Source organism: Camelina sativa, chromosome 9 (assembly GCF_030686135.1).
Source record: "Camelina sativa cultivar CO46 ecotype springtype chromosome 9, ASM3068613v1".
Classification (NCBI taxonomy): domain Eukaryota; kingdom Viridiplantae; phylum Streptophyta; class Magnoliopsida; order Brassicales; family Brassicaceae; genus Camelina; species Camelina sativa.
This window is the reverse complement of record NC_141888.1, coordinates 36,957,578-36,974,993: the sequence shown is the minus strand read 5'-3', so window position 1 is coordinate 36,974,993 and position 17,416 is coordinate 36,957,578. Positions and strand designations below refer to the sequence as shown.

The window sequence follows — 17,416 nt, the reverse complement described above, 5'->3', positions numbered from 1 at the left end:
ATATTTTCACTTTGTTGATTGAATTATTAAATACTTCTATTTACTTTTGAGTTTTGATGATGATAAGATTCGAGGAAAAAGCAAAAAACATGTCACTAATAGTTATAGTTATAGATAAGATTAAGACCACGTGCACGTGCTGTCTATTAAATTTAGTCCCAAGGACTTGGTCCTGTCAGTCTAAACGTAACCAAACCTCACACTTTGGTCCAATCAACGGGATTCGAGTGAAACAAGACTTATCGAGTGCTCCGGAACAATGTCGATGTTAATGGCTGTCAAAACCACTTCGCTCTGTTGCAGCAGCATAAACCTTACGGCTTCACCAAGATTCCGACGAAACCCACGCGCGGCGAGATTGGTGAATCCGACGGCGAGAATCCAAACACGTATTCACCGTCTGATTGAAGAACAAGGCATTGTGCTTATGCCTGGATGCTACGACGCCTTATCCGCGGTTATCGTGCAGCAGACCGGGTTCTCCGCCGGTTTTATATCCGGTTACGCCTTATCCGCTTCTCTTTTGGGAAAACCCGACTTCGGTTTGCTAACGTGCGCCGCAACTTTAATTTTTTTTTTTGTATTTTCTTTTATTAATTGTTTTTGTTTGTATGCTGTCGTTTAATTTGTTTTCGTTTGTCGTTTTAGACCGCCGGAGATGGCTGCGACGGCAAGGTCGGTGTGTGCGTCAGCTCCAAATCTACCCATCATTGCAGATGCCGGTAACGTTTTCAAATTTCGATAGTATATTAAGGAAATCACCAAGGATGCAAAGGGACTTAATCAAAAAAAGATTGAAATTTTATTTGTTGATTCTTTGATTAATGAGCATTGCCAAAAACTGAAACTACTATTTAGAGAGCATTGCCAAAGATTGAAATTACCATTCTTAATTATGGTTGCTTTTATTGTTCTATTTTATAGCTTTTTTGAAAAAATGGGATTTGCTTATTTATAGACTTATAGGCTGCAAATGGACGCAAAAAATTGAAAAAATGGGTTGAACAAAATTGGGTTGAATAATATTCAACTCATTCATCTCCAAAATAGTGGTTGAACAAGTTGAAGATTTTTGCTGTAGGATTAGTTTATTTTTTCAACATTTTGGGTTGAACGGGCTGAATAGTTTTTTCCAACCTCTTCAACCTTTACAATGCAAATGGTAAAAATTGGTTGAATAATTTTTTTCAACCTGTTCAATCTCTTCAACAATGCAACCATTTGCAGTGTATTGTTACCAACTAAGTCACTAGGCTCTTATTATATGTACGTAAGGGGATTCATTATTTGTTCGTTTGATCTTGTTTTAAGATACCGGTGGAGGAAATGCGTTAAACGTTCAAAGAACTGTCAAGGATTTGATCGCAGCAGGTGCTGCTGGTTGCTTTCTTGAGGTAAATTGACTCTGCTTCTTTGATGAGTTTCTCTGTCTCCGAATTGATCAAGACTCATTTACCATTTTCTTGGTCATTCTTCGCAGGACCAAGCATGGCCAAAAAAGTGCGGTATGTGTAACATCTTCAAATATCACTCAATGGACACACTTGACACTTCATAATCTCAATGTTTTCTTTTGTGTGTGTAGGTCATATGCGTGGTAAACAGGTGATACCAGCTGAAGAACATGCCGCCAAAATAGCATCAGCTCGTGACGCTATTGGAGATTCTGACTTCTTCCTTGTCGCCAGAACAGACGTACGTGCCACTTCTGCAAAATCAGGGCTTGAAGACGCCATTGCACGTGTTAATCTCTACATGGAGGTAACAAACAAGTTTATTACCAATAAAGAAGAAGAAAAAAAACATAACGGTGTTAAACTCTTAACAGTTGTTGTTGTAATTTTTCAGGCGGGAGCTGATGCTTCCTTTGTAGAAGCACCAAGAGACGACGATGAGCTCAAGGAAATTGGAAAACGAACAAAAGGTTATAGAGTTTGCAACATGATCGAAGGCGGAATCACACCATTGCACACACCTGAGGAGCTTAAAGAAATGGGATTTCACTTGATCGTTCACCCTCTTACCGCACTTTATGCATCGGCTCGAGCTCTTGTTGATGTTCTAAAGACTCTTAAAGAAAACGGAAGCACTCGTGATCACTTGCAAAAGATGGCTACTTTTGAGGAGTTCAACAGTTTGGTGGATTTAGACTCATGGTTTGAGCTCGAAGCTCGTTACTCAAATCTTAGGAACGCTCTTGGGACAACTAAATCATGAAGAGGCTACTACATACACACATATACATGCTTTGCTTTTATGCTTTTATGGTTGCTATTTTTCAGATGATTTATTTTCAGCCATGTATATGTGGGTCTCTTCAATAATGTTGCAAATTAATTGTTGGGCCTTCATAATCTAAATAAAGGCCCAAAGTAAGTCAAGCCCGTGAAAAGGTTGTATTGTAATTGTCTCCCTTCGTTAAACCCTAAAACCCAAAGCTAACAAAACTGTGAATCACGGCGAAGTCATCTTCTTCGTTACTAAACCCTAATTTTGGGGGATCCTCTGCAGTGACAAAGTCAACATTACCATGGTTGAAGGAAATGGTTTCTTGGTGAGTTCAGTCACTGAGCTTCACCGGAAAGAGAAGCAGAAGAAGAAAGGCAAATCTGGAGGATTCGAGTCACTAAATCTAGGCCCTAATGTCTTCAATGCAATCAAGAAGAAGGGTTACAAAGTTCCCACACCAATCCAGAGGAAGACGATGCCGCTCATCCTCTCTGGCGTTGATGTTGTTGCCATGGCTCGAACCGGTTCCGGTAAAACCGCAGCCTTTTTAATCCCTATGCTTGAGAAGCTCAAACAACATGTTCCTCAGGGAGGTGTTAGAGCACTCATATTGTCGCCTACTCGTGATTTAGCTGAGCAGACTCTGAAGTTCGCCAAGGAACTCGGCAAATTTACAGGTTTGGTCTAAAGAATTTAACCTAAAAACTTTCTCTTTGATTTTGCAAAGATTGAATTTTTAAAGCTGTGATTTTTTTTGTTGTTGCAGATCTTCGTGTATCCTTACTAGTTGGTGGAGATAGTATGGAAGAACAGTTTGAAGAGTTAACAAAAGGCCCTGATGTGATTATTGCAACTCCTGGGAGACTTATGCATCTTTTGTCTGAGGTTGATGACATGACACTTAGGACGGTTGAGTATGTGGTTTTCGATGAGGCTGATAGTTTGTTTGGTATGGGTTTTGCTGAACAGCTGCATCAGATTCTCACTCAGTTAAGTGAGAACAGGCAGACTTTGCTTTTTAGTGCTACTTTACCTAGTGCCCTTGCAGAGTTTGCAAAGGCTGGTTTGCGTGAGCCTCAGCTTGTTAGGTTAGATGTTGAGAACAAGATAAGCCCGGATTTGAAACTTTCGTTTTTGACCTTAAGACCGGAAGAGAAGTATGCTGCATTGGTGTACTTGGTAAGGGAGCATATAAGTTCAAATGAACAGACTTTGATATTTGTTTCCACAAAGCATCATGTGGAATTTGTCAACTCATTGTTTAAGTTGGAGAATATTGAACCATCTGTGTGTTATGGTGATATGGATCAAGACGCGCGTAAGATTCATGTATCAAGGTTCAGAGCGAGGAAGACTATGTTGTTGATTGTCACAGATATTGCTGCTAGAGGTATTGACATACCATTGCTTGATAATGTTATCAACTGGGATTTCCCTCCGAGACCAAAGATTTTTGTTCATCGTGTGGGAAGAGCTGCCAGGGCTGGTCGTACAGGTTCTGCATATTCCTTTGTTACACCTGAAGATATGCCATATCTTTTAGATCTTCATCTATTCCTCTCAAAACCAGTCAGGCCTGCACCCACTGAGGATGAGGTCTTGAAGAACATGGAAGAAGTAATGATCAAAACTAGTAAAGCAATTGATAGTGGAGTAACCGTATATGGTCGTTTTCCTCAGAAAACCATTGATCTTATCTTTAACAGAATCCGAGAAATGGTTGATGCATCTGGAGAATTAGATTCCCTTGAAAGAACATCCGCAAAAGCTTTTCGTTTGTATTCAAAAACAAAACCCTCACCGTCAAAAGAGTCCATTAGGAGAGCAAAGGATTTACCCCGAGAAGGCTTGCATCCCATCTTCAGAAGCATAATTGAAAGTGGGGAACTAGAGGCAATGGCTTTTTTCCAGAAAATTAAAAATTTCAGGTGAGTAGTATAATCATCCTTTTTATCTCTTTGTTTCTTGATACGGCCAGACTTGAAGATGGTATGACCATATGTAATTTAACACCAACTTGATAATTATATTTATGATTGATCTATGCTAGACCCAAGCAGACCATACTTGAAGCAGAAGGTGAAGCTGCCAAATCCAAAAATGTGAAGGTTATCCTCGCTTTTCCTGCCCTATTACACTATTTATATGATCAGTTCATCTCTTTCAAAATTCTCAACTTTGCTGGTAGTTTACTTGCGTATTTCTGTGATTTGTTTATAAATAGTCTAAGCCAAAACGTTTTGGTTCTTGTGCAGGGTCCCCCTGGCCAATGGGTTGATGTGATGAAGAAGAAAAGAGCCATTCATGAGGAGATCATCAATACGAGACTTCAGCAGAAACAGAAGAGTTCCAATAATCATCTGGAGATGGTAAATCTTGTGCAGTTTCTAACATGAAATTGTGACACGTGCTTGTTTCTTTGCCATTAGTTTCACTCACATGAATGTTTTGATATCTAGGAAGCTGAACCTACAACCTCTTTTGGCGAGGGCGCAATAGAGGGAAGCAAAGGTATTCGTGCTGCTTACGCTCTTGGTTCTTTAATTCTATGTTAAAGTCTGTTATCCACTTCTTTGGTTACCTGCCTTCAAATAAACTCTCCATGAATTTCAGTAAGCGGTAAGAAAAGAAAGGCGCAAGAAAGCTTCAAGGACGATGATAACTTTATCAGCTCCATACCAGTAAATCATGTATGTTATTCTCATTAAATAAAAGCATTTTCTGTGTCACTACGCTTTAGCAGTCAAAGCTTATGATCGTATTGAGATGATGCAAAGTTTGACTCTTTATTACTCTTATGCACGCAGCATTCAGAGGCGGGGCTATCTTTGAGGGGCAACGAAGGGTTTGCATCAAATAGGTAAATAGTTATTGATGGAGCTTTTTTGTGATATTCCGTAGAAGGATCCAAGGGGTTGCATTCAGATCTTGCAAACATAAAAATATTTGTCAGATATTGACGCGTCTTGTGTACTCATTTCGGATTTGTAGGTTGGACGCTGCTGTTCTAGATCTAGTTGCAGATGATGGGCAAGGGATGACGCAGCAAAAACAAAATTTTCATTGGGATAAGGTAATAGTTGTTGAGCTTCCTTCATTACAATTGCCCCAACCCAACTGTAATCTTAATTGTATTAAAAAATTGGATTTGTCTTTGGTAACAGAAAAGTAAGAAGTACATCAAGTTGAACAATGGAGATCGAGTAACAGCCAGTGGAAAGGTAGTGAAAGTGTCATTTGCTTAAAAACATTCGATGATTTTCTGGGAGGCTTTAAGCTAACTGAGGTTTTTGAAACTAAAATAGATAAAGACAGAGAGTGGAGCTAAAGTGAAAGCAAACAAAACAGGTATATACAAGAAATGGAAAGAGAATACTCACAAGTCAGCATTCAGCAGAGACAGCGGTGATGCAGGCGAAACCTCAAGCATGTCAGGTAAAATTATAGTGTACGAACGAACATATTTCCACACAAGTTTCAGCGTTTTGCCTTGTTTGAGTCGTCAACAAGTCTAAAAGAGAAAAACTTGGCAGGTAGAGGTGGCCGAGACGGGAAGAGACGGAAAGGATCAGTGCCTAACGCGCATGTGCGTTCAGAGATCAAAGACCTGGAGCAGGTCCGTAAAGAGAGACAGCAAAAGGCGAACAAAGTGTCTTATCTGCAGAGCAAGAGGGGCGGAAGAGGTGGGGCCAGGGGAGGTCGCGGTGGTGGTAGTCGGGGCGGTAGAGATTTTGGCGGTGGTAGCAGCAGGGAATTTGGTGGTGGAGGTGGAAGAGGAAGCGGTAGAGATTTTGGAGGTCGTCGTGGTGGTAGTAGCCCTAGTAGTAGTAGAGGGGGCAAGAGAGGAGGAGGACGAGGAGGTGGAGGGGGACGAGGACGAGGTGCTGGAGGTAAACGTGGGAGAGGAAGATAGTGATGAAGACTCTATCTACGAGAGAAGAAGACTCGTCAAAACTTTTGAGCTTAGACAACTATTATCACTTATCAAAAATGTTATACGACTCACTGAGCTTTCTCTACTCAAATTTTGTGCAACACTTTTTTTTCAATCTTGTTTGTATTCTTTTCCCGAATTGCTTTCGTAAAATCAAGTTATCGAAACGTGGAAAAATGTCTGACGGTTGGTGACAACAAAAAGAAAGCCAAATTAGTTAGTTACACTTGTACTCACGATTCGTGGTTTTAGGTATATATCTAAATAATGATGACATCAGGTGTTGTACAACAAGGTTCTATGGTGTAGTGGTTAGCACTCTGGACTTTGAATCCAGCGACCTGGGTTCGACTCCCGGTAGGACCTTTCCTTTTTGTAGAATTCGCCATCATTATTCACTTTTGCTAAATGAAAACAAAAGTTTGATTTTTTTTTGATCCGTGACTCTTTGTGATTGAATCCGCCTCAAAACTTTAAAAGAGTGTATTCAAAGTTGTATCTGTAAGTAGATAGAAATAGAAAGAAGTTAATATATCCATCAAACGGGTTTGGTAAAAATATCTAACTCTATTCAATTTATTCATAGCAATACAACTCATTAGCTATCTTGCATCAGTCTCTGGATCTAATTGACATTTCTAATTATTGCCGTATCTTAGAAATGGAGAATAAGCAAAAAGAGACATGAAACTGAATGATAGAAAGCACTGAGTAGACAGTTAAAAAGAGAGAGTGATGTTTTTTTGTAGTCCCGCTCAAAAGCGGCGCAATTAGTAGTATATTAGAAAAAAGTGCATCATAACTGTAAAGCCAATCTCTTTTTTTCTTTTCTGCTTCTTCAACCAGATCAAGAACCCTTTTGTGTACTTCTTCTTCCCCACATCCCTTCCTAAAAGCTTCTTCACACACACCAAACACCAAACCAACCTTTTCTTTTCTTATCTACCCAATTTATCACATCTTTGTTCTTTCTCAAACTCTTTTGATCTGATCATGGTGAAGGAAACAGTGTACTATGATGTTCTTGGTGTCACTCCCTCTGCTTCTGAGGAAGAGATTCGCAAGGCTTATTATATCAAGGTTTGTTTTTTTTGTCTCTTTGTTCTTTTGAAGTTTTCATTAGATCTGTGAGTTTTTTTCTCTGTTTTGGAGGACTGATTCTTAGATCTTTTAGGCAAGACAAGTTCATCCTGATAAGAATCAAGGTGATCCTCTGGCTGCTGAAAAGTTTCAGGCAAGTGAAAGTTCTTTTATTGTCCATTTGCTTTTCATGTTTTTATTTCTTTGATGATCAAATCAAGAGTTTTTCTTTTCTTCTTGGGAACAGGTTCTTGGTGAAGCTTACCAAGTTCTAAGTGATCCTGTTCATCGTGAAGCGTATGATCGGACTGGAAAGTTCTCAGCTCCCAGGTAATGTTTTGTTTTATCTCTTGTTTGAGTAAAAACATTGTACAATGTGTTTCTGTCTTCTTTCTCTGACAATGTTTAATGGTGTCCTTTGAACAATCAGAGAAACGATGGTTGATCCAACGGCTGTTTTTGCTCTTCTCTTCGGAAGTGAACTATTCGAGGATTATATTGGTCATTTAGCTGTTGCATCAATGGCTTCCACACAAATGGCTTCTGAAATTGAAACCCCTGATCAGTTTCATGACAAATTAAAGGCAAGTCAAAAACCATATGTTATAACTAATATATCTATCTTCTTTGATCTGATCATCTTACATAAAGAAATATTATTTTCTTACTCTGTAGGCTGTTCAGAAAGAAAGAGAAGAAAACCTCGCAAGGTTTCTCAAAGATTTCCTGAGTCAATACGTACATGGAGACAAAGAAGGATTCATACACCGCGCAGAATCTGAAGCCAAGAGACTATCAGATGCAGGCATTGTCTTGTCTCCTTATCTTCTCTTTCTTTCAGTTTTACCATCTTTGCATTCTGAATTGAATTCTTGTGAATGAAGCTTTTGGAGCGGATATGTTGCATACAATTGGATATGTATACACAAGACAAGCAGCTCAAGAACTTGGGAAGAGAGCTCTTTATTTAGGAGTTCCATTTGTAGCTGAATGGGTTAGGAACAAAGGTCATTCTTGGAAATCACAGATCAGTGCAGCCAAAGGAGCTTTTCAGTTACTTCAGCTGCAAGAAGAGAGTAACCGGAGAGTCAAGAAAGATGGGACTAGTACAGGTAATGATTTGGAGTCTCATATTCAGACCAACAAAGAAACATTGATGGGATCTTTGTGGAAACTCAATGTGGTCGACATTGAAGTGACTCTGTTACATGTGTGTCAGATGGTGAGTTCTTTGGTTCTTCTGCTGCTTTATATTCGGATCTCAGACATAAGATATGATTCTTGAAATAAAAAAAAATTGTTTAGGTTTTGCGCGATAACAACTTAAGAAAGGAGGAGCTCAAATCTAGAGCAATGGCTCTCAAGATTCTTGGGAAGATCTTCCAGGTTTCGAATAACATAATCAAATCACATTATCTGATCAGTTTTTGTTTCTTGTGCTGATTCAAGATTGTTGTGGCTTGTGTAGCAAGAAAAGCAATCAAGGAACGGTTCAACATCAAAAAGAGAAGATGAAGACAGCGACGACGATGACAGTAGCAGCGATGACGATTCTTCACAACCACTTTCATATAGAACTCCTCTGCTCACTCAGGTCAAATATGATTCTCACTTTTAAGTCATTTCTATGATCATTGATAATGCAATAAGATTAGCTGAGACTTAGATTCTTGATCGGACATTATTTTACAGGGGATTGGTAGACTCTTCAGATGTCTCTGCAATCCAGCCTTCGATGTAGACGATGATGAAATTGTATACAAAGGCAAATGATCAATACCACACTCACAATGCAATTGATGGGTCTCACATGTTGAATGTGATGCATCCTCTTAAGTTATTAATTCTTTATAAATATCTGTAATGATGATAGTTGATGGATCAAACTTAACAAATTGTTAAAATAAGTTTTTTTCTTAAAAAGAAGAAAAGAATCGTGTTTTGTAATCATTACAAGCTTGCTATTTGCTATACTGTTGTAAGTTTCCTTCTTTACCCTGTACTCTTGGAGATCTGGCATTCCAACTCAACCACTTCATCTTCAAACTCCAAACCGTGATTTATGATTGAGGTGGTGTAAAGTGAAAGTTTCACGGTGAAACCATGCGTCTCTAGCTCAGCAAAAGAATCAATGGTGCTATGTAGTTTGCTAGTGGAAACGTCTAGTTGTAGATCTTTGATTTCTCTATCAACCTGTAAAAAGTCACCATCACGCTAATGTTCTCTAGCTCAAGTTGCACTCTTTCTCATATCTCAATGTATGGACCATGTAGTGCACAATGCGATCAGACTATTGCAGAAACAGATCAGAAAACAAAGCATACCTATCAATTCACAGCGAAGCAGATAAACGAAATTTTCCAGGATGGATAGAAATATGAAACACTTACGTTCATCGAACTTCAAGTGATAGTAAGTTTTGTTTATTTCGTTTCAAACTCCTCACTCCATTTCTTTTTACTCAAACTTGACTTGTCGTTTTGCTTCTCTCGGTGGTATTAACACCACACAATCTGAGTATTCAACAATCAGCCCAACTAGAACCTGGATTCTTTGTCACATTCTTCTCTCTCATCAAATTTCTTACAAGCCCCGAGCTTTCCCAATCTCCAGAGGTTGCAAATATGGCGGACAACTGCACATAAGCAACTGAGTTCTCAGGTTCAAGCTCTATAATCTTCTCAGCAACTTTCTTTCCCATGGATTTATGTCCATTTGCTACACATCCTCTTAAGACAGATGACCACATGCTTGCATCCGGTTCGAAAGGCATCTCTTCTACAAGATTTAAGGCTTCTTTCACATAACCAGCACGAGCCAAAAGATCAACCATACATGAAAAATGCTCTTTATCTGGAACAAAACCGTGATCCAACTTCATTGCCTCAAAAAATTTCCTTCCTTCTTCCACTAAACCACAGTAATTATACGCTGTTAGAACAACCATAAAGGTGATCCGAGTGGGTTTTATACCAGCAACAATCATTTTCTTGAACAAATCAATCGCTTCAAATCCACGACCATTCGTAGCATAACCTGATATCATTGAGTTCCATGGTACTTCATCTGATTTCACCATAGTGTCAAAAACTCTCCTGCCATGCTCAACGAATCCACACTTGCAGTAGAGATCAACTAGAGAGGATGATACTACTTGATCAGAGTCAAGACCAACAATAGTTGCCCTCGCAAAAACCTGCTCACCGAGTTCGAGAGAAGAAATGCTTGCGCAAGCACTAATGACACTGGAGAGGCTAACCTCATCTGTAGGCAAATCCAGCTTATGCATTCGGCGGAAATACTCCAAAGTTTCAACTGGACAACCATTTTGACTGAACCCGTTGATCATTGAGTTCCAAGAAATCAAACTCTTATTCTCAATTCTCTCAAAAACCCGTTTTGCATCATCAAATCTACCGCAGCTGAAATATACATTGATCATATTATTAAGTAAGATTGTGTCATAGGTTTCAACCTCACTGAAAAGTTTGCAAGCTTCCATTGGGCTTCCACACTTGGAGTACATGTCAAGCAAAGTACTAGCTACAACAACGTCGTTAACTAACCCAAACTTACAAGCATGACAATGCATTTGTTTACCAGTCTCTAGGAATCCCAAACCAATGCAAGCGTTTATAACAGCTGCAAGCGTACGAGAATCTTCCCTGGTTTCATTCCTCATCTCATTATAAAGAACCAATGCCTCCAATTTCATATTGTTGGCAACATAACCTGAAATCATAGAGTTCCATAGAATTACACATCTGTTACTTCTCCTATCAAAAACTCTTCTAGACTCATTCACTCTCCCACAATTAGCATAACCTGAAACTAAAGCAGATAGAGAATGGTCATCAGGTTCCCCAATCTGATCCATCATAACACTCGCCATTCTCCACTCACCACACTTTGCATACAAATTAACTAAAGAACTATTCATCTTCGAGTCAAATTCAACACCACCGATCATAATCCGAGCATGTATCTGCTTCCCACTTTTCAAAGCTTCCAACATAGCACATGCCTTGAGAACTGTAGTCATTATGATCGCATCACCGCTAAATTTCAATTCTTTAAACAGCCTCAGAGCTTCCTCTGCATAACCGTTTAGAATATAGCCATGAAGCAGAGAGTTCAAAGTCACAGCATCTTTCTCCGGCATGGCATTGAACAACCTCCTGGAAACACCTAGCTCCCCAGCCTTTGCAAAACCGGACACAACCAAGTTCCAAGAATACCCATCCCTTTCTGGCATTGTATCAAAAAACCTCAAAGACGTGCCCTTTTCCCCAGAATTGATATACCCTTCAATCATAGTGTTCCAGGAGAAATAGTTTCTCTCAGGCATTTCGTCGAACAAGTTCCGTGCAGTTCTCATATTGCCACTCCGCGAGTATATCTGGAGGAGATGGTTAGCTACGATGACAATTGAACTGATAAAACCCTTCTTCAAGAACAATCCATGGGTTTGTCTCCATAAAGTTTCGCGATTTCTGTTGCTGCATGATTGAAGAAGACGGACGTAATAACGCCGACACTCTACTTCCATGGTCCGTAAAAATATTAAAGCGTCTTGTCTCATAAACCAATTTAAATAACTGATGGAAAAAAAAAAAAAAACCAATTTAAATAACTAATAATTTTAAATCACTCATATCAATATATTTATTTTTTATTTTGTGAGGCAAAAAAAAAACAAAAAAAAAATTCAACTATTTCGCTATTTATGATTATTTTTTATATTTTTTTACAAAAAAAAACACTAAAAATCTATAAGTGAAGGAACAATTTGTAATAGTTAAATCAAGGTTTAGATTCTTGATTGGATTGTCGACAATTATGTAAAGTTGTTACTGTCATTACATTTGATGGTCTCACACTGTCACACATGTGAAATGTGTGATGATGCAACAACCTCTGTCTTATTTGAAGACTGAAGTTATTCGTTAACGATGATGATTAGGTGTTGGACCAAACTTAATAAATTGTTAGATATAAGTATTTGGCAATCATTACAAGATTGCTATAATGTATATAATGTGGAAATCTTGAGATTTTGCATCAAAAGCCAAGAAGTAAACTCAAAGAAGCTTTTTTATTAACGTCATAAGGCTTTTTTTTATATGTACACACATACCAAAGAGAAGACCACAACGGTTCAGTGAGCCGGGTGAGGGAAAGCGGTGTGGCTTTGGTGAGACTGGAGGATGCAAGCACAGTGAACTGATTGTAAATGGAGACAACCGCTCATGACAAGTGAATGCCTGCCTGAACAAGTGTGGAGTGCTGGGAATGTATCGCATACCGCTTGAACAGCTGAAGGTGTGAGGTAAGTGCATTGGCTAATGTTAAGGCTTCTTAGTCCTTCTTCATCGAATTTTCCTTTCTTCACTGCTCGCCACATCTCGTGTTTGTTCTTGACTCCGCTTTGTGCCAAGGAGTACATAGCTCTGTCTGTAATGTTTCTGCAGTAGTATAACCCCAATGACCTCAAGTGTACACACCGGTTTGCCAAAGCCACAACACTCTCATCTGCAACAACAAGAAATAAATGTTTATGAGCAGAAAACAAAAAACTTTGTGATTCGGGTTTTGTAAAGTTTAAAAAGGTTTTACCTGTAATTAATACACAGCCACAAAGATCAAGAGTTCTGAGATCAGGACAGCCATAAGCTAAACTCATAACTCCATCATCACTTATATTCTCACACCATCCCAAGTTTAGTGACTGCAACTGATTGCAGTTTTCTCCAATAGCCTGCACAACAGATGACGAATTGTTCGATGATCGATACAAATTGAAATAGAATGGTGATGACACTAAAGAGTTGAATGTTAAAAAAAAAAAGGCACCTGCAATGCATTGTCAGATACAGCTTCCACACAACCACAAAGATTCAGAATTTTAAGCTTCCGACAAAATCTTGTCAAATGCGCAAGAGCAGTGTCGCTGAACGAAGTGCATCCGCTAAGGTTGAGTTTAGTGAGGCTAGTGCAACCACGAGCAAGAGAGTAGAGGGAACGGTCAGTAAGTTTCAAGCTTTTGCTCAAGTCCAAATCTTGTAGCTCGTGACAGCGATTTGCTATGGCTTCCACCGCGTTGTCCTCAAGCTGAGGTTTGTCCTGTCTCAGTACTAAAGTCTGAAGCTTGACGAATTTGGGAGCAAGAGAAAGAACCAAACTGTTCATATTCTTCTTGCACCTGTATAACAAACAACAAATACACACAAAAATTAAAAACTCTCCTCCTATAACTTTGTATCTGATACAAATTGGAACCAATCATCAAACTGAAACTACTATCCTTCATAACAAAAATCTGATCAAATCAAAAAAAGTTTTGACTCTTTCAATCACCACCCCCCCCCCCCCCCCCCATGACCCTTATCTATATGAATATTCATCCTGAATTGACGAAGATAGCCAAAAAGGTTCAACCTTTATATTAACCCCAAAACAGAACCAAATCATACATAAACAGAATCAAGCAAACAGTGAACACAAAGACAGAAGAAGAAGGCTATAGAGACATACCAAGAGAGAGAGAGACGAGTAAGGGCAAGGGAAACAGCATCTCTCCAGCCACTACAAAGACCAGAAGCAATGATCACAGTACGATCATCATCAACAAGGCTAAGGATCCTCATAAGAAGCTCCACGGGGATATCTTTCCACTCAGAGATCACATACCCTTCCATCTTCATCTTCTCGAAGCATCTGCTAAGTTCTTTTCTTGTTTCTCCTTCACTCACCATCTTTTTATTTTTATTTTAAGCGGTTTCTTTGATTCTCTAAATTAATTCACCACAAAGATCAGACAGAGAAACTAAGAGGATAAATAAATAAATATCTCAAAAGAATTAAGACAAATGTCGGAAAATAAGAATTGAAAATTAGGACAAAAAGGGTCTTTAACTCTAAACTAAACTAAAACGCAGCAAACATTAATGTCTGTCTTCTTATGTAACTCTTTTATTTTATATTTACATCATTAATAAACAAAAAGCCATTATTTTTAGAGCTTAATTTTGAATCAATTAAACCAATAAAAAAGATCGAAACTTTATTAACTTATGTCATACCTCAAAATTAGTTTAGTGTTCTTCGTGCCTCTTTTCTGGGTTTCTTCTCCTCCGTCGAATGATTTATTACTACTAATCCGTTATCTTTTTGAAAAGCTCTTTTAGGTACTCCAAAAAGAGATAAGAAGAAGACAATATCACATAAAAAAGACTTTTTCTGTGTATATAAAAGAGAAAGAGGCAAAGAGTTAACGTACGGGTAATGACTAGTATATGACACGTGATTTGCCACGTGTCTATAATTGACAGGGAGATATGTACATTACAATTTGATGCTTTAATTCGATTTCCAAAATTCGACTCTTCTTCTATGTTTTATTTTTGTTATTCATAATCATAGTTGTAATATCAGAAATTTAAGTAATCGAATAAGAAATGGTTAATCTAATTATGTACGTAAACTGATCCTTCAAAAGTCGAGAACTATTTTGATTAAAAAATTGAAGCCGAAGTCGCATATAATAATAATGTAGTAATAAACTCCACTTCTTTTTTTAAGGGGACCGTTTACGAGTCAATAACGTCCAAAGATATATCACTATTTAGTTTAGATTTAAGAATATTAAGGAAAAAACCCTGGGCGTTCGGTATAAACCGAAGAAACCGAACCGGACAATCCGAAATTTCCGGTTATCGGAACAAACCGAAGAGAGTAAGTTAAACCGATCGGCGCAATTGTTTTGGGTAATCGGATTTCGGTTCGGTTCGGTTCGGTAATCGGACCGATCGGTTTATTAAAATCTGCAGACATATATAAGCCTAACCCTATACCATTAACCCTAATTTTCTTTCTCTTCTGCTTCACCTCTGTCTCCTGCGATTCCGAGAGAGAATTATCAATTCATCTCTTCTATTTCTTAAGGGTAAGCTCTTCTTCTTGGTAATTAATTGATTGATTCTAGGTTTGATTCTTTGCTCTGTAACCTCTTCCTATTTATTGATAATTTCATATCCGATTTGGAGAACTCTAGGGTTTGAGTTTCAACTTTCAAATCAGAGATTATCCATTAATCTTTTGGATTTTTTACTTTGTTGTGTTTGTGTTCTTGTCGTTGTAAGTGCTAAATAGATACATCCATCCTTTATTAAACTTTTCAATTTTCGTTGTTATGAGATCGAAATTGTTGTTTTTTGCTGTTTGATGATTTTAGTTATACTGGTTGATGTAGTTGATTTTCGTGATGGTAGGGAAAAAAATGCATGCCCAAGAACTGTCCATCTTTGCCGTCTCAGCTCAGCTCAGCTCGCCGTCATAGATCGCCGCTGCACATTATCCTTTTTGGAAAACCCTAATGGATCTGTCCACTTGTAACTATTGGACTTATTTTCAGATTGATTTAGTTTGTTTTGAGCCGGGTATATGAGGTCCATTGTTATTTTGGTGGGTTGTAAACTTTTTTCTGTAAATTTAGTCCATTATCTTAACTTTTTTTGTTTATTCGGTTAGAATTAACCGAATTAGAAAAAATTCGGTTTAAATTCGGAACTGATTTAAAATCTAATAACCGACCCGAACAAACCGAGTACCGATTGACCCGAACCGAATTCAATTTCGGTTCAATTCGGCAGAATTTTTCAAAAACCGAATTTTCTCTAAACCGAACAAACCGACCCGAATAACCCGAACCCGCCGAACGCCCAGGGCAAAAAAGTATGAAGACGATAGATAAATAAACCTTTTTTTTTCTCACATCCTACGTTGCTCGTTTCGTATATAATAGGAAGATGCCAAGCCCTAAGCATATTATAAAATAGATTTTGTATTAATATCATATGATTGTTCCGACGTGTCCAATATGTGAGGTTGTGATGGAGATTTTATTGTAGGACTTTAGGGATTTTTGTCGGAGTGCAAAATCTAGAACGTTGCATAAACCAGGAAATATAATGCACCTTGACATATAAAGTTATGGAGATATCTATCTCAAAGAACAGAACGCTACTTGTATAAACACCTTTGGAGATAATGAGGCCTTTGGGTTGGTGGGCACGTTTTTTTGCTCTAATGGGATAACTTCCCACCAAATCTTCACTCCCTCCACCTCCGGTAACCCCCATGAATTGACTAACATCTAATTAGTTCTATGATAATGACTACGAGTGTGATGATGATAAGTTATTGTTTTTCGCCAAGTTTTAGCCGTATCATGATAATCTAGTACGTATTGTTAGTTATTTTGATTAGTTAGGAAGGATTGTTAGTAATCTCATATAGTATACTATAAACAAAAGAATTCACTATTGCTAATTGATTTTGAATTTTAAGCTTATAAAGTTTGATAAAGAACTTATACTATGATATATAACTGTGTTTGTAAGGTGAAGTGACGGTTTTGATTAGTCTATAATTATGTTTACCATAAGTCTACGAAGGGATATTTTGATGAATCTATCCTACATTTGATTGTTTTGACATGTCAACAACAGAAAATAATTATATCTAGATTTGTTAAATCTCCCATAAAAGAAAAATATAACATCAATGCGACGGTGCGTTTTCTTAATAGATTTGAAATTAAAGCACAAAGCCACTAAGTACTAACATTATTATACTTACTCTATTAATTTATACACAATTTGATTTAAAATAAGCAATACGTACGCAAATTAATTGTATATTTTTAACACATAAGTTCCGTTGTTTGATTGTTTCAGCGAGAACGAGTTTATTCTTCTATTTCTTTTTTTTTTTGAAAGATCACGCAACGAGTTAATTTAGTTTAATAATTAAGTATTGCTTAAACACATGAAATGATATCATTCGAATGACATGGAAACATCAAGCCGTTTACTTTTTTCTTAGTGTCGTGCATATATAGAGAGAGCTAGCTGTTTTCTTGTTAGCCTTACCCTTACCCTTACTTGTTAGCCTTACCCTTACCCGAGGCCGCACTCCATGCCATTTTCTTTTATTGCTTTTCGACTTTTTCACATCTACTTTGCATTGGCCCTCTCCCTAATTCAAGGACATATTTTGGCCAAATTCAAGACTATTTTATCACAGGTGATTTATTAAAATTTATTTCAATTTTGAATTAAGTCAAATTGATAGTAAAAGATTACAACATAAGGTCTCCAAAAATAACTATTC

At 37.9% G+C, this 17,416-nt stretch overlaps 4 protein-coding genes, 1 non-coding gene and 1 pseudogene across 10 annotated transcripts; 4 read left to right on the top strand and 2 right to left on the bottom strand.

The window, feature by feature from the left end:
- The first annotated feature begins 89 nt into the window (after nt 1-89).
- On the top strand, nt 90-2,405 carry LOC104713370 (carboxyvinyl-carboxyphosphonate phosphorylmutase, chloroplastic). The gene is made up of 6 exons (XM_010430470.3): nt 90-552; nt 649-722; nt 1,312-1,394; nt 1,481-1,505; nt 1,586-1,761; nt 1,849-2,405. Exons 1-6 carry the CDS (start codon nt 260-262, stop codon nt 2,215-2,217), a joined length of 1,020 nt encoding a protein of 339 aa, XP_010428772.1. The 5' UTR covers nt 90-259; the 3' UTR covers nt 2,218-2,405.
- Nucleotides 2,406-2,449: 44 nt separating this feature from the next.
- Nucleotides 2,450-6,330, top strand: LOC104713369 (putative DEAD-box ATP-dependent RNA helicase 29). Its single transcript, XM_010430469.3, has 11 exons — nt 2,450-2,906; nt 2,996-4,157; nt 4,280-4,337; nt 4,485-4,598; nt 4,689-4,740; nt 4,843-4,919; nt 5,037-5,089; nt 5,221-5,302; nt 5,394-5,450; nt 5,535-5,664; nt 5,763-6,330. The coding sequence occupies exons 1-11, from the start codon at nt 2,531-2,533 to the stop codon at nt 6,140-6,142; spliced, it is 2,541 nt and encodes an 846-aa protein (XP_010428771.1). The 5' UTR covers nt 2,450-2,530; the 3' UTR covers nt 6,143-6,330.
- A 127-nt stretch (nt 6,331-6,457) lies between these two features.
- Nucleotides 6,458-6,529, top strand: TRNAQ-UUG (transfer RNA glutamine (anticodon UUG)). Its single transcript has one exon. It is a non-coding gene; the product is annotated as a tRNA-Gln (tRNA).
- Nucleotides 6,530-6,670: 141 nt separating this feature from the next.
- LOC104713368 (chaperone protein dnaJ 10-like) lies at nt 6,671-9,214 on the top strand. The gene is made up of 9 exons (XM_010430468.3): nt 6,671-7,243; nt 7,338-7,397; nt 7,491-7,573; nt 7,674-7,827; nt 7,919-8,048; nt 8,128-8,465; nt 8,549-8,629; nt 8,712-8,837; nt 8,936-9,214. Exons 1-9 carry the CDS (start codon nt 7,157-7,159, stop codon nt 9,014-9,016), a joined length of 1,140 nt encoding a protein of 379 aa, XP_010428770.1. The 5' UTR covers nt 6,671-7,156; the 3' UTR covers nt 9,017-9,214.
- LOC147939228 (putative pentatricopeptide repeat-containing protein At1g77010, mitochondrial pseudogene) lies at nt 9,076-11,833 on the bottom strand (annotated as a pseudogene). Of its 3 annotated transcripts, none has more exons than XR_015566638.1 (2): nt 9,634-11,833; nt 9,076-9,533 (listed from the first exon to the last, which is right to left on the bottom strand). The product of XR_015566638.1 is annotated as a putative pentatricopeptide repeat-containing protein At1g77010, mitochondrial pseudogene, transcript variant X1 (transcript). The 3 variants fall into 3 exon arrangements; XR_015566639.1 differs by having other exon boundaries at nt 9,076-9,436; nt 9,568-11,825; XR_015566640.1 differs by having other exon boundaries at nt 9,076-11,825.
- Nucleotides 9,076-14,706, bottom strand: LOC104713367 (F-box protein SKP2B-like). Of its 3 annotated transcripts, XR_015566641.1 has the most exons (7): nt 14,326-14,507; nt 13,778-14,034; nt 13,097-13,445; nt 12,860-13,001; nt 12,381-12,775; nt 9,634-11,841; nt 9,076-9,533 (listed from the first exon to the last, which is right to left on the bottom strand). XR_015566641.1 is itself a non-coding variant. In XM_087466711.1 (6 exons), the coding sequence occupies exons 2-5, from the start codon at nt 13,996-13,998 to the stop codon at nt 12,402-12,404; spliced, it is 1,086 nt and encodes a 361-aa protein (XP_087322837.1). In that variant the 5' UTR covers nt 13,999-14,034; nt 14,326-14,507; the 3' UTR covers nt 9,076-11,841; nt 12,381-12,401. The 3 variants fall into 3 exon arrangements, 2 of the variants coding, with proteins under 2 accessions (XP_087322837.1, XP_087322836.1); XM_087466711.1 differs by having other exon boundaries at nt 9,076-11,841; XM_087466710.1 differs by lacking the exons at nt 9,076-9,533; nt 9,634-11,841 and having other exon boundaries at nt 12,320-12,775; nt 14,326-14,706.
- Nucleotides 14,707-17,416: the final 2,710 nt, after the last annotated feature.